Genomic DNA, 12,869 nt, shown 5'->3' on the forward strand with positions numbered 1-12,869 from the left:
GGCAGCAAGCAAAAAAGAAAAAGGAAACGGAATGTGGTGTGGTTTAACCCGCCATACTCCAAGAGTGTCCGGACCAACATCGCCGGCACCTTCCTCCGGCTGATCGACAAGCATTTTCCTAAGGGGTCCAAAATGAACGAAATCTTCAACCGCTTCAATGTGAAGGTGAGCTACTCCTGTTTGCCGAATATGGCCCACATTATCAGTGGCCACAATAAGCGTCAATTGTGCGTCCAGGAACCGGACAAGCCGTGCAACTGCCGTCGCAAGGACGAGTGCCCTCTCAACGGAGCGTGCCAAGCAACCAGCATAGTCTACGCGGCGGAGGTGTCGAGTGATGGCCACAGCGATGGGCCCAAGACCTACATTGGCAGCACGGAGCCTCCATTCAAGCTTCGATACGGGAACCACAAGGCATCCATCAAGCTTCCTGGATACCGCAAATCCACGGGCCTCTCAAAGCATGTGTGGGAATTAAAAGATAATGGCAAGACGCACGACATCAAGTGGCGAGTGGTTCAGAAGGCCAAGGCCTACAGCAACATAACAAAAAGATGCAGCCTGTGCCTCGAGGAGAAGGCGAGAATAATCACTGCTGACAGGAGATCGAGCCTCAACAAGCGGTCGGAGTTGATATCCAAATGTCGACATCAAAATAAATTCATGCTGTCAACACCGATAACATGATCTTCTTGGCACCCTGCCTCCAGGCAGTAGGGCCAGTTGATAGCTCTCTGCCGCCTTGTCACCATCATCATCTTTGCACCGCGGAACTCACTAGCTAGGCCAGCTCGGTTTTATCACCTTTATCACCTTAGTACCGCGATCCTTACTGGCTATGACACTGAATCGGATATGAGTTGATAGCGCCCCTAGCGCTTTCTGTTATCCTTGTCCCGCCATACTGGGCTTTAAATAGTGGGTTATTTTTCTTGATGTTCATATCACCTGATGAGTGCCTGAGGCATGAAACTTTAAGTTGTGACTGATCAAGCCATCTGCTGTTCTACAGGACAGGTGGTCACATTAACAAAGTGGTTCCCTGGGACAGGTGGTCACATTATCAGAGTGGTCCCCTTAGTAGAGTGGTCACATTATCAGAGTGGTCCCCTTATCAGAGTGGTCACCTTATCAGAGTGGTCACCACAGCAGAGTGGTCACCACAGCAGAGTGGTCACCACAGCAGAGTGGTCACCACAGCAGAGTGGTCACCTTATCAGAGTGGTCACCACAGCAGAGTGGTCACCACAGCAGAGTGGTCACCACAGCAGAGTGGTCACCACAGCAGAGTGGTCACCACAGCAGAGTGGTCACCTTATCAGAGTGGTCAGCACAGCAGAGTGGTCACCACAGCAGAGTGGTCACCACAGCAGAGTGGTCACCACAGCAGAGTGGTCACCACAGCAGAGTGGTCACCACAGCAGAGTGGTCACCACAGCAGAGTGGTCACCACAGCAGAGTGGTCACCACAGCAGAGTGGTCACCACAGCAGAGTGGTCACCACAGCAGAGTGGTCACCACAGCAGAGTGGTCACCACAGCAGAGTGGTCACCACAGCAGAGTGGTCAGCACAGCAGAGTGGTCACCACAGCAGAGTGGTCACCACAGCAGAGTGGTCACCACAGCAGAGTGGTCACCACAGCAGAGTGGTCACCACAGCAGAGTGGTCAGCACAGCAGAGTGGTCACCACAGCAGAGTGGTCACCACAGCAGAGTGGTCACCACAGCAGAGTGGTCACCACAGCAGAGTGGTCACCACAGCAGAGTGGTCAGCACAGCAGAGTGGTCACCACAGCAGAGTGGTCACCACAGCAGAGTGGTCACCACAGCAGAGTGGTCAGCACAGCAGAGTGGTCACCACAGCAGAGTGGTCACCACAGCAGAGTGGTCACCACAGCAGAGTGGTCACCACAGCAGAGTGGTCACCACAGCAGAGTGGTCACCACAGCAGAGTGGTCAGCACAGCAGAGTGGTCACCACAGCAGAGTGGTCACCACAGCAGAGTGGTCACCACAGCAGAGTGGTCACCACAGCAGAGTGGTCACCACAGCAGAGTGGTCACCACAGCAGAGTGGTCAGCACAGCAGAGTGGTCACCACAGCAGAGTGGTCACCACAGCAGAGTGGTCACCACAGCAGAGTGGTCAGCACAGCAGAGTGGTCACCACAGCAGAGTGGTCACCACAGCAGAGTGGTCACCACAGCAGAGTGGTCACCACAGCAGAGTGGTCACCACAGCAGAGTGGTCACCACAGCAGAGTGGTCAGCACAGCAGAGTGGTCACCACAGCAGAGTGGTCACCACAGCAGAGTGGTCAGCACAGCAGAGTGGTCACCACAGCAAAGTGGTCACCTTGACAGGTTTTACTGCAATCTGTAATGTTGTGATTCAGTCTGGCTATGCTATGCTATGGTATTGATTTATTTGAATTGGGTATCTCAACAGTACAATGTACAACTTGGGAATGACGTCACAATGTGCAACTATGTCAGGTAATATTCACCATGTCACGTGACTGAGTGCACTGTATGCAAAAACTCATGCGAGTTTTTGCATTTTTTGCAGAATTACCATAACGAACGTAGGCCCGTTATTTTGAGCTCTGTAACGTTTTTCCGTTATCCGATAACGTCTTTTGTCACGGCTGGGAGTGAGTACCGTAAAAGTTAGCGTTATCGTACTTTTGCTAAGGATGTCTAATGATTTACTGCTGGCGGCTGCTGAATGTGCCCTGGTGCTAGGCCCAGATAGATCCTGCCAGCAATTCTTTCGGCAAAATATCGAAGAATTGAAAGAGCGGAAATTGCCGCCAAAATCGGAGCAAAATATCGAGATGGGTAAAATCGATGCCTGATACTTGGATTTCCTTGTTTCTTACCCGTTCAGCAAGATACACTGCCCAGGCCGAGATCATGTCACCGAAATATCTTTGGGATTCACTGTGGATCGACTTGATTTTGGAAGAACTCACGGACACGTGCGTTGAAACCCGTGTTGAGAAACCGACCCTGCAATTTTTATGAAACGTTGTACGGGAAGTGGATATAATACACGTTTTTCCGGAGCAAAATGGAGCAAAATATCGAGTTTCTTGTGCCAGGCTCGGCAAAATATCGAAGATTTCGCAGCAACATTTTGCGGCAAAATATCGAGGCGACTGAAGCAGAATCTGTCTGGGCCTACCTGGTGCCATAAACAGTGTACATGATACAGTACAGTTTCTTTGGTAATGGTGTTTCATTTACTTTTGTATTTTCAGTTCGTTTTCTTTGTATTTAGCTCCTCATTGATTTTTTACCAGGTGTGGGCCATCCCCTGACTTCACAGGTGCCAAACATTTTACGTTTAAAAAATAATAAATCATTCTGTACCAATGGTACGTACGCGTACGGTACGCGGTCCGCGGCCGCAAAAAAAAAGATTTACTGCACCTCGTACTCACTCGTATACGGGCAGTACCGGCTTGATACATGACATTACGGCTGACTCCGTTCGGTCATGTATCAGCCGGTATTGCCCTGTCATCACACCATGGTACAAAGCACTGTGTCTACGTCCACGTAAGGAGTTTTTGGTCGGTTGTCATGATGATCCGTATTCGGGGTGAAAACGGGAGCAGAGGAAACCCTCGCTCACACTGCGACCATGAGCACGCGTCCATGCGTCAGCAGAACGCAGAAACGTGGCAGTCGTGCTCACACTAGGCCTCGTACACGCGTAGACGTGAAGTTGTCACACAAACTTTACGAATTGCAGTTCGTATCCAAAAGAGTTCGTACGATCGTGCGTTTCCTGATAAAGTTGTGGCCCGTTTTGGATGTAATTTTTCGCATGTTGCATGTTGGAGGAAGTGCCTCGTGGCTCCTATTCTTGAAGTCGACGAAAATAATTCATACAATCAGGTAGGTTTGGACTCTTGAGGGACTGCCGCTGACATCCAAGCGCTTTCGCTTTCCTGACCTCGTGGTTAGAGCAAGTGCCAGTGCAGTGGAAATTCCGGTAGTGATTTCTTTCGACTGTTGCCGAGATGAGAACTGTATTTTCCGATGATATGTAACTGAAATGTCTTGAGGTATGGCATTCCATCATCGCAGAAAAGTAGAGAAAGATGATTTCCCAAACCGAAAAGCCAGACCAAGCTGCCATCGTATTGAACGAGTATACTGTAGAAATTGGTCACTGACCCGATCACAACGAAGCAACTATAAAAACAAAAACAAAATCGACATCGTCCAAAAAGGGCAAAGAATGCATATATGGCGGTGCGTGCGTGCAGGACCACAACTACAAAATTTAAAAAATGTGCAAATGTCAAGGTGACATCGACAACGCCAATTTTCATGAATCAACACACCGGAATTTGAGAAAGTGAACAAACTTCAGGCCAGGTTGTACACAAATACGCTTCACGTCTACGATCATGTTGCCGCCAAGTCGTGGCACCCCCCCTCCGGAGGTCGCGGTCACGATTTGAAACGTGGCCGCGACGTTTTGGTCAAGTTCATGCCGTTGCCATGCAACTTGGCCGCATGGCCGCATGGACGCTGGTTTTGGTCGCAGTGTGAGCGTGCCCTTGGGAGACGTAGACGTGGTATGGAGAGGGGGGGGGGGGGTATACGACTTTTTGTATGAACGTGCGTATCTCCCCCAGCCTTTTTCCGAGCGACCCTGCACTTCGATGTACGTGCGTTCAAATTTCTCCAAAAACGTGACTGCGTGTACGCTTCAAGGACTGTGCCTGTCTGATGACGCAACCGCCCGTTTTGGTTTTTTTCACCATAGACGTAGACCTGGTAGACGTAAGGCTGCAACCACACTAGGTACAAAATAACGTACAAACGACATTACAGTAGAAATTGCCATGCCGACGCGTGCGAAATGCAAAATGCGCTTTGTAGGTTTTCAGCAAATGGCGCACCCCTGTGGAGGCAATGATCGCCCTACCATGTCGCCACGGCGGTCTGGGCCTGACACCTCCATCGTCAGTTGCCCAGCAAAACGAGTCTTCAGTTCGATTCTCTCAGGCGCTGGCCGAATGCATTCTACGACAGGACTTTGAGCTGGGTAATGCCATTGCGCGCGTCCGGCAGGCAAAGGCGCAGGCCAGATGCGATACCCGGGATAGTGCTTAAGCTGAGGCATTGCTCCTCCGCTAATCGGTGTCGGCGGACATGCAGAGACCCTGGATTTGGCAGCGGAAAAAGGAGCCTCCAGCTGGCTCACCTGCAGACCTCTTCGCTGTCACCGCTTCAACCTCACGAAAGGAGAGTTTCGCGACGCTGTGTGCCTGCGGTACAACTGGCTACCTCGCTGACTTCCGACATCCTGTCAATGCGGGGAGGAATTATCCGTGTCCCATGCCCTGTCGTGTTCCCTAGGGGGCTTCCCAACCCTCCGGCATAATGAGATCCGGGACCTAACCGCCAGGGCATTGAAGCAGGTCGCCCATCAAGTTGCCGTGGAGCCCCACCTTCAACCACTGACAGGGGAACAGATGTGGTACCGGTCTGCCAACATCGATGACCAAGCCCGGCTAAATGTGGCAGCAAGTGGCATTTGGGGTGGGCGATTCGAGCGCACCTTTGTTGATGTTCGGGTGTTCAACTGACATGCGTCCTCGAATCGCTCCAACTCGATTGCCGCTTGCTATGTCAAACATGAGCGGGAGAAGAAGAAGGCATATGAGCAACGGGTGCGCAATATCGAACATGCCTCCTTCGTCCCAGCCATCCTGTCCACCACTGGGAGCATGAGCAGATGCGCCACTGCATTCTACAAGAGAATTGCTAGTCTGCTAGCTGAGAAGACCGCCGAGCCCTACAGCAACGTGATGGCCAACCTCCGCTGCCGCTTGAGCTTTGCATTATTGCACGCCAGCGTCATGTGCCTCCGTGGGGCTTGCAGTAGGCCCAGACAGATTCTGCTCCGGTCGCCTCGATATTTAGCCGCAAAATGTTGCTGCGAAGTCTTCGATATTTTGCCGAGCCTGGCACAAGAAACTCGATATTTTGCTGCATTTTGCTCCGGAAAAACGTGTATTTTATCCACTTCCCGTACAATCCCGTACAACGTTTCATAAAAATCGCAGGGTCGGTCTCTCAAGACGGGTTTCCGTGCACGTGTCCCTGAGTTCTTCTAAAATCATGTCGATCCACAGTGAGTCCCGGTAATATTTCGGTGACATGGTCTCGTCCTTGGCAGTGTATCCTGCTGAACGGGTAAGAAACAAGGAAATCCAAGTATCAGGCATCGATTTTACCCAACATCTCGATATTTTGCTCCGATTTTGCCGGCAATTTCCACTCTTTCAATCCTTCGATATTTTGCCGAAAGAATTGCCGGCAGGATCTGTCTGGGCCTAGCTCGCAGCACATTCACAGCTCACCTCACTACTGATCCTGTCTCTGCTGAGGTTGTTGTTGCAGAAGCTGGCGTTGCCCGTTTTTGATATTATGGGCATGTGTTTCTGTGGAGAAGGCAGAGAGCCGGAACGCAAACAATATTACTTTATCATTTTGGTCATCTTTTGTATTTTCATGACATGATTGTATCGGTTTATTTATTTCGCCCGTACAAGAGGCTTCGCAATGTTGAAAAAGCCACGTTTGTCGTTTTCGTCGTTTTCGCGCTCCATCTCCTGTGTACAACTTTTTTGTTGTACCTGGTCGTCGTACATAGCATCAGCATTGTTTTTGAAGTTCCCGGTCTTTTCCAGAGCATATGGCACACACTTTGGTACGACAACGTCACGTGCTGGTCGCGTGAAAACGTCATCAATGCAGACCAAAAAGTGTAGTGTTGACTTGTACTGAGATATGCATGAAAGTTTGTACATTGATTTTCACGTAGTGTGGTTGCGGCCTTATAGGCGATTCACACGACAGGCAAATCCACGTTTACAGGAAAGTCACCATGGAGATATTCCTGCGGGTGACCAAAATTTGCCCGCAGGAATCAAAAGTGTCCATGGCCTTTTTTCCCGCGGATGCACTCATCTGCGGGTACTTTTACAGTTATGAGGCTGTGAGGTCGTACGTAAGTACGGTAGTCTTGAACCCTGGTTGTTTGGCCTTTGTCTTTGGGTACTCATTCCAAATCACCACAGTAACGCCGTATACTCACCGGATACTCGCGGGAGCTCTGGCCGCCAACCGCGGCCGTGTGAACTGCAGCCTCACGTTTCACTTCCTGCGGGCACCTGACAAACGTGGATTTGCCTGTCGTGTGAATCACCTATAATAGTCCTTTCACACGACGGGACAAAGTCACGTCTGTTCGGGCTCGCGGGCGGATCGCCAAGTCGATCATCAAATGGGGGGAAATCTGAATCCGTAGACCCGACGGTCTGCCCGCGACACCCTGGCTGTGCGTTTTCGTTTACGATGCCGTGTTTCCTGTACTGGTTTGGCTTGTGTTCGCGATCGCGTCTTCTCACTGAGCGTTTCCTGAACAGCAGCACAGGTCCGACTTTCTGAACAATGGCCACCCGGACATTCAGCCCAGAATCCGAAAGGATGCTTATCGAAATCTACTGCTCCCTACTTGAATCGATCGACTGATAAAATGATGATGACGCGAGCAGCGAAAGAAGACAAAGCAACAAAACGGCTGAACGGCCAAAAGGGATTTGGGAAATCGAACGAGGCACTCCAAGAGAAATCCAGTCAAGAACGCCAAAGCAACAACGTCGTCTTTTCAGTCTTGTTCTACTCCAACATCAGGCAAGGAGAGTTTGAATTTTCCCGGGAGGCATGAAAATAAAAAAATATTTTGATTTATTTCCATCAAAACACGTGCCTCCATTACAATTACCTAGGCAACAGTCAAATAGTGACCGACACACGTGCGCCGTGTCGGCAGAGCTAGTCGTCGTGTGAAGTGTCTTGCCGTGGATCGTAGAACCATGGTATCGTGCAATCGTGAGCACGAATCGTCGTGTGACAAGGCTTGACTGGATTTCTCTTGGAGTGCCTCGTTCGATTTCCCAAATCCTTTTGGCTGTTTAGCCGTTTTGTTGCTTTGTCTTCTTTCGCTGCTCTCGTCATCATCATTTTATCAGTCGATTCTTCCCTCCCCAAGTTCTCACATGTCAGTATCGGTGCTGTTGAACGGCTACTCCAGCAAGTTAATCTCGCGACGGCAACAGGCAGCGATGGCGTACCAGGGGCAGTCCTCAAACTCTGCTCTGACGTCTTGGCGCCGTCTGTCACTAGCCTGTTCTACGCCTCGCTGTGGTGCGGACATGTGCCCTATGCGTTCAAGCTAGCTAATGTCATCCCACTGCATAAATCTGGCGATCCATCGCTGCCAACTAACTTCCGCCCTGTATCCCTTCTACCCATACTCTCCAAGCCGCTAGAGAAGTTGATTCAGAAGGAGCTCATCACCTTCCTGGACATAACAGCATCGTTACCAACAACCCAGTTTTGCGTTCAGGCGTGGCCACTCTACCGAAGACGCATTAGTCCTTATGTCAAACCGCATCCTAACAGCCAAGGACCAGGGCCTATTCACAGGTGTATGCCTGTTAGACATGTCCAAAGCCTTCGATAAAGTCCAACATGACAAGCTATTGCAGGATCTCCACAGTGCTGGGGTGTCCGGTACTACCTTGGACTGTTTCGCCGGCTACCTATCCGGTCGCACTCAACATGTCTGTCTGGGGTCGCGGACTAGCTCTATATCAGCTTGCACGAGTGGTGTCCCCCAAGGTTTGGTGCTGGGCCCCATTCTGTTCAGCCTTTACACCCGCGAGGTCCCCTCTGTAGTTGGAACAGCACGAAAAGCACGGGAGGTATCCGATGTTTTATCTGCTTCGGTTTCAATCCTTGCAGACTGGCTGAAGGATCGAGGCCTGATCCTAAATGCTGGCAAGAGCCAAGTAGTGCCAATTCCTGCTGGCCGTCAGCACACAGCTGATCTACAGGTCGTCTGCCATGCCACTTCACTGCCTAGTGTGCTAAGTGCTCGTTATCTTGGCGCCACAATCGATTCCGGCATGTCCTGGCACGCCCACATTGCCAAATGTGCCGCACGCGTGTCGCAGAAGATCGGATCACTCTGGCGAATGCGTCGCTGCCTGAACCACCAGTCACGCAGGACCTACTTTAGATCACTGATCATGTCTGACCTGCTGTATGCCTCAATCGCGTACTCTAGCTCACTGCAAAGAAGGTACCTCGACCGTCTACAGGTCCTGCAGAACAGTGGGGCTCGTGCTGTCTTTGGCCGCCCTCCGTGGTTGTCTGCCCACGACCTGCTGGAGCGCATTGCAGTGTTCCGTGTGGCAGAAGTCTTCAATCAGAAGCTAGTATACCTGGTGTGGCGCTGTCGTTATGCACCGGCAAGTCCAGAGTTGCAAGCCCTGCTAACTCCCGCTGCACCTGGTACTCGGCTCCAATCTGCAATGGGCCTGTGCGTGCCAGTTTCCCATTTGATTGCGGGGCGGGGGCGCTTTGCTTGCAAGGATGCTGTACTATGGAATGCCCTCTCCAGCGACATCCGTGCCATCCATCACGTGCGGTAGTTTCGCACGCAGGTAATCCCCTATACCTGTGCCCTGTAGATGTTGAAGACAAGCGATAACTTCTGGTTTTTTCTGCTCTCTTTCTGTTGTACCCGATCTCCCTCTGATGTACCGCTGCCTCTACGCTGAAGATCTAAGTATTTGAATTCTCATTCTCATTATAATTTTCATGTTCGCTTTCATGTTATTGGGTTCTATGCCCGTTTGAATTTGCGAATCAAGATAAATACAAACAAACAAACAAACAGATAACTCGTGTATAATGACCACATTATACCGCATGTTTGCAGCGTAATCCCGCATATTTGCCGCATAAGGGCCTGTTTTCGCCCGCATAATTATGCCCACGATTTTAATATTTTGTCCGTGTTATTCTGTGGGGACAGGAGAGAGACAGACAGAGAGACAGAGAGAGACAGAAATATCAAGAGACACAGAGAGACACAGAGAGACACAGAGAGAGGGAGAGAGAGAGAGAGAGAGAGAGAGAGAGAGAGAGAGAGAAAGAGAGAGAGAGATATAGAGAGAGAGGGAGAGAGAGAGAGAGAGAGAGAGAGAGAGAGAGAGAGAGAGAGAGAGAGAGAGAGGAGGGAGAGAGAGAGAAAGAGAGAGAGGAAACTGTGCTGCGACTCCGAGTGTAACGAACACCAGGTTACCCTTGGCTACAAAACAGGCAGTTTTTGTAATATAGCTAGTGTTGAGGCGGCCATCAGATAGACAAGGATAAGATGAACGCCTACAGCAGGATTACAAAAAACTTCAAAAATCTGTACAAGTCATCATAAGGAGAAAGATCGTTTTCAGTACCTCCGGCATGTGCGGTAAAAAGACGACATTGTGTTTGAGGGCACTGGCATCGCAACTGGTGGAGAAGCATAGCGAGCTTGCCTACTCCGTAGTTATGAGTGAGCTTCGGAGCCTCCTGTCGTTTACCCTGCTCCGTTGGGCAATAACAATCAGTCATGCTTCCGCGGTTGCAGGGGTTCATATGGCCGTAGGCGAGACCCCGGCTTCTTGCACCGCTGCCTGTCCAGGTCAGTGGCCTAGACGCTATTAAACGTGTTTAATTGTCTGATTGTTTCTTTGTATGCGTTGCTTGCTTACTTGTAGTTTGTCTCCTGCAACCATGTTTCAACATTGTTAGTGCTTACGTTTGGTGATTTTGTTGCAGCGTGACCGCCAACTGCCATCTTCAAAGATTTGGATTGAGTTTTTTCTTTCTTCAGATTCTTGACGTTTTGTTCATTTTTTTTGTTTTTTTTGTTTTTTTGGTATTGAGATTTTCTGTCATAATATTATGTAAGCAAATTTGCTTTGCCCATACAAGAGGCTTGTGTATGATAAGGAGAAAGATGACAAGTGTACAACTCACCATAACAGAATCTGTACAACTCACCATAAGGAGAAAGAGGACAAGTGCACAGTCACTCTTTTACACTGTCTTGATGACATTTCTTGCTTTCCTGCATAGCAACGTAATACAGGAACATAGGTATACTGAATCTACTCAATCTGCGGACAGCATACTGTGTCGTTCTTTGTGAACTCATCAGCGCAGCACAGAGGAAATGAGGCCGAACCTGATAGCAATGGAAATAAAAATTTCCAATCAGGCCCGAACGTACCTTGCCAGAGTGCTCAAACTGACAAGTCAGTGAGCTCTGCGTAATGCAAACAGCAAAGGCACTACCCCACATGAGAGTGCTCAACTACTACAAGAGCAGGAGGGAAAATACTCAATCTGGTGCGAGCTATACTCCTATATACATAAGTAGACAAAACACACAAATGCACATACGCACAGAACCACGAACACACATACACACACGCACACACTACTACTACTACTACTACTATGTACAGCTACCCTATCGGGCCACGCCGCTCCCAGAAGCGGGAGACAACGACAAGAAGAGAGAAGAGAAGAGAGAGAAATCGCAAAGTCAACAATATTTGGCATGGCGTTGCAAGTCCTGTGGCCTTGAGAACCGCACACACACACACACACACACACACACACACACACACACACACACACACACACACACACACACACACACACACACACACGCACACGCACACACACACGCACACACACATACACACACATGCACATGCACACACGCACATGCACACACACGCCCACATACACACACATGCACACACGCACGCATGCACACACATGCACATACATACACACACGCCCACACGCACACACACACACACACACACCCATGCACACGCGTAGACATACACACGAACACACACACACACGAACACACACACGAGCGCACACATGAACCCACACCCACGCGCGCACGTACACACACACACACACACACACACATGCACAAGCACACACACCCACGCACACACACACACACACACACACACACACACACACCTACCTGAATCCAAGAACTGGTTGGTAGAAAGCTACTGGTCCTTGGTTAACACAGTCCATACTTAAACACCACTATCAACTTATATTACATTGCTTGCCGATGATGGTGATGATAATGATGATGATGTAATGATGATGATGATGATGTAATGATGATGCATGTACTTCCAAAAGTATTTACAGTCAGTATCGCCTATAGCGTTGGTGTTTGATTTTGAGCATTTTATCACTATAAGCGATATATTACTATGACCGATACTGCATGCAATGTATGCGAGTGGGGTGTCAAACAACTCAGCGCGCCGTGCACATACGCACTACATACATGTACAATGTCATGTAGCTGGCTGTAGCTCCTGACACACAAAATCAGAAATTCCTCATGATGGAGGCATATTTGGCAACTTGTACGAGCAAAACTCACCAAACAACACTCACTGGACAAGTTCTTCACGAAGAAGTAACACCCTGTTCTCCTCTGACATCGCTTGATTTTACATCAATCACTATCCGATGCAAAAATTATGTAATAAAGGTCTTTTGAAATAAGAATTTGATCACTATGGGCGATATATTACTATAGACGATTATTACTATACGCGATAACTGTGTATACTTAGTTATGGCAAATGAAAATGAATTTGAGAAATTGATCACTATATCCGGTATATTAGTATAGCCGCCGACCTTATAGGCGATACGTACTGTATATAGTAAAGTTTGTAACGTTTATAAAGTTTGTATTATAGTTAACGACCCAACAGCATTTCCAATGCAGTAGTAAAAAACAAACGTAGTTCGTACATTGCGATAAGCTTCAACGGCTGTATCATCATTGCAAGGTAATGCAGTGCCGTGTATCGGACTGTTAAGGTGGTGCAGTGCCACGTATCGGACTGTTAAGGTGGTGCAGTGCCACGTATCGGACTGTTAAGGTGAT

At 49.3% G+C, this 12,869-nt stretch overlaps 1 protein-coding gene across 1 annotated transcript in view; it reads right to left on the reverse strand.

Annotated features, from left to right (window-relative positions):
- The window catches only part of LOC135826184 (dentin sialophosphoprotein-like), a 36,034-nt gene that overhangs the window by 10,531 nt on the left and 12,634 nt on the right, over window positions 1-12,869 (reverse strand). Inside the window, exon 5 of the mRNA XM_065338814.1 lies at window positions 10,922-10,988. Within this exon, the coding sequence (XP_065194886.1) occupies window positions 10,950-10,988 (39 nt within the window). The 3' untranslated portion in view covers window positions 10,922-10,949. The remainder of the gene's footprint in view (window positions 1-10,921; window positions 10,989-12,869) is intronic.

This window comes from Sycon ciliatum, chromosome 10 (genome assembly GCF_964019385.1).
Source record: "Sycon ciliatum chromosome 10, ocSycCili1.1, whole genome shotgun sequence".
NCBI lineage: Eukaryota > Metazoa > Porifera > Calcarea > Leucosolenida > Sycettidae > Sycon > Sycon ciliatum.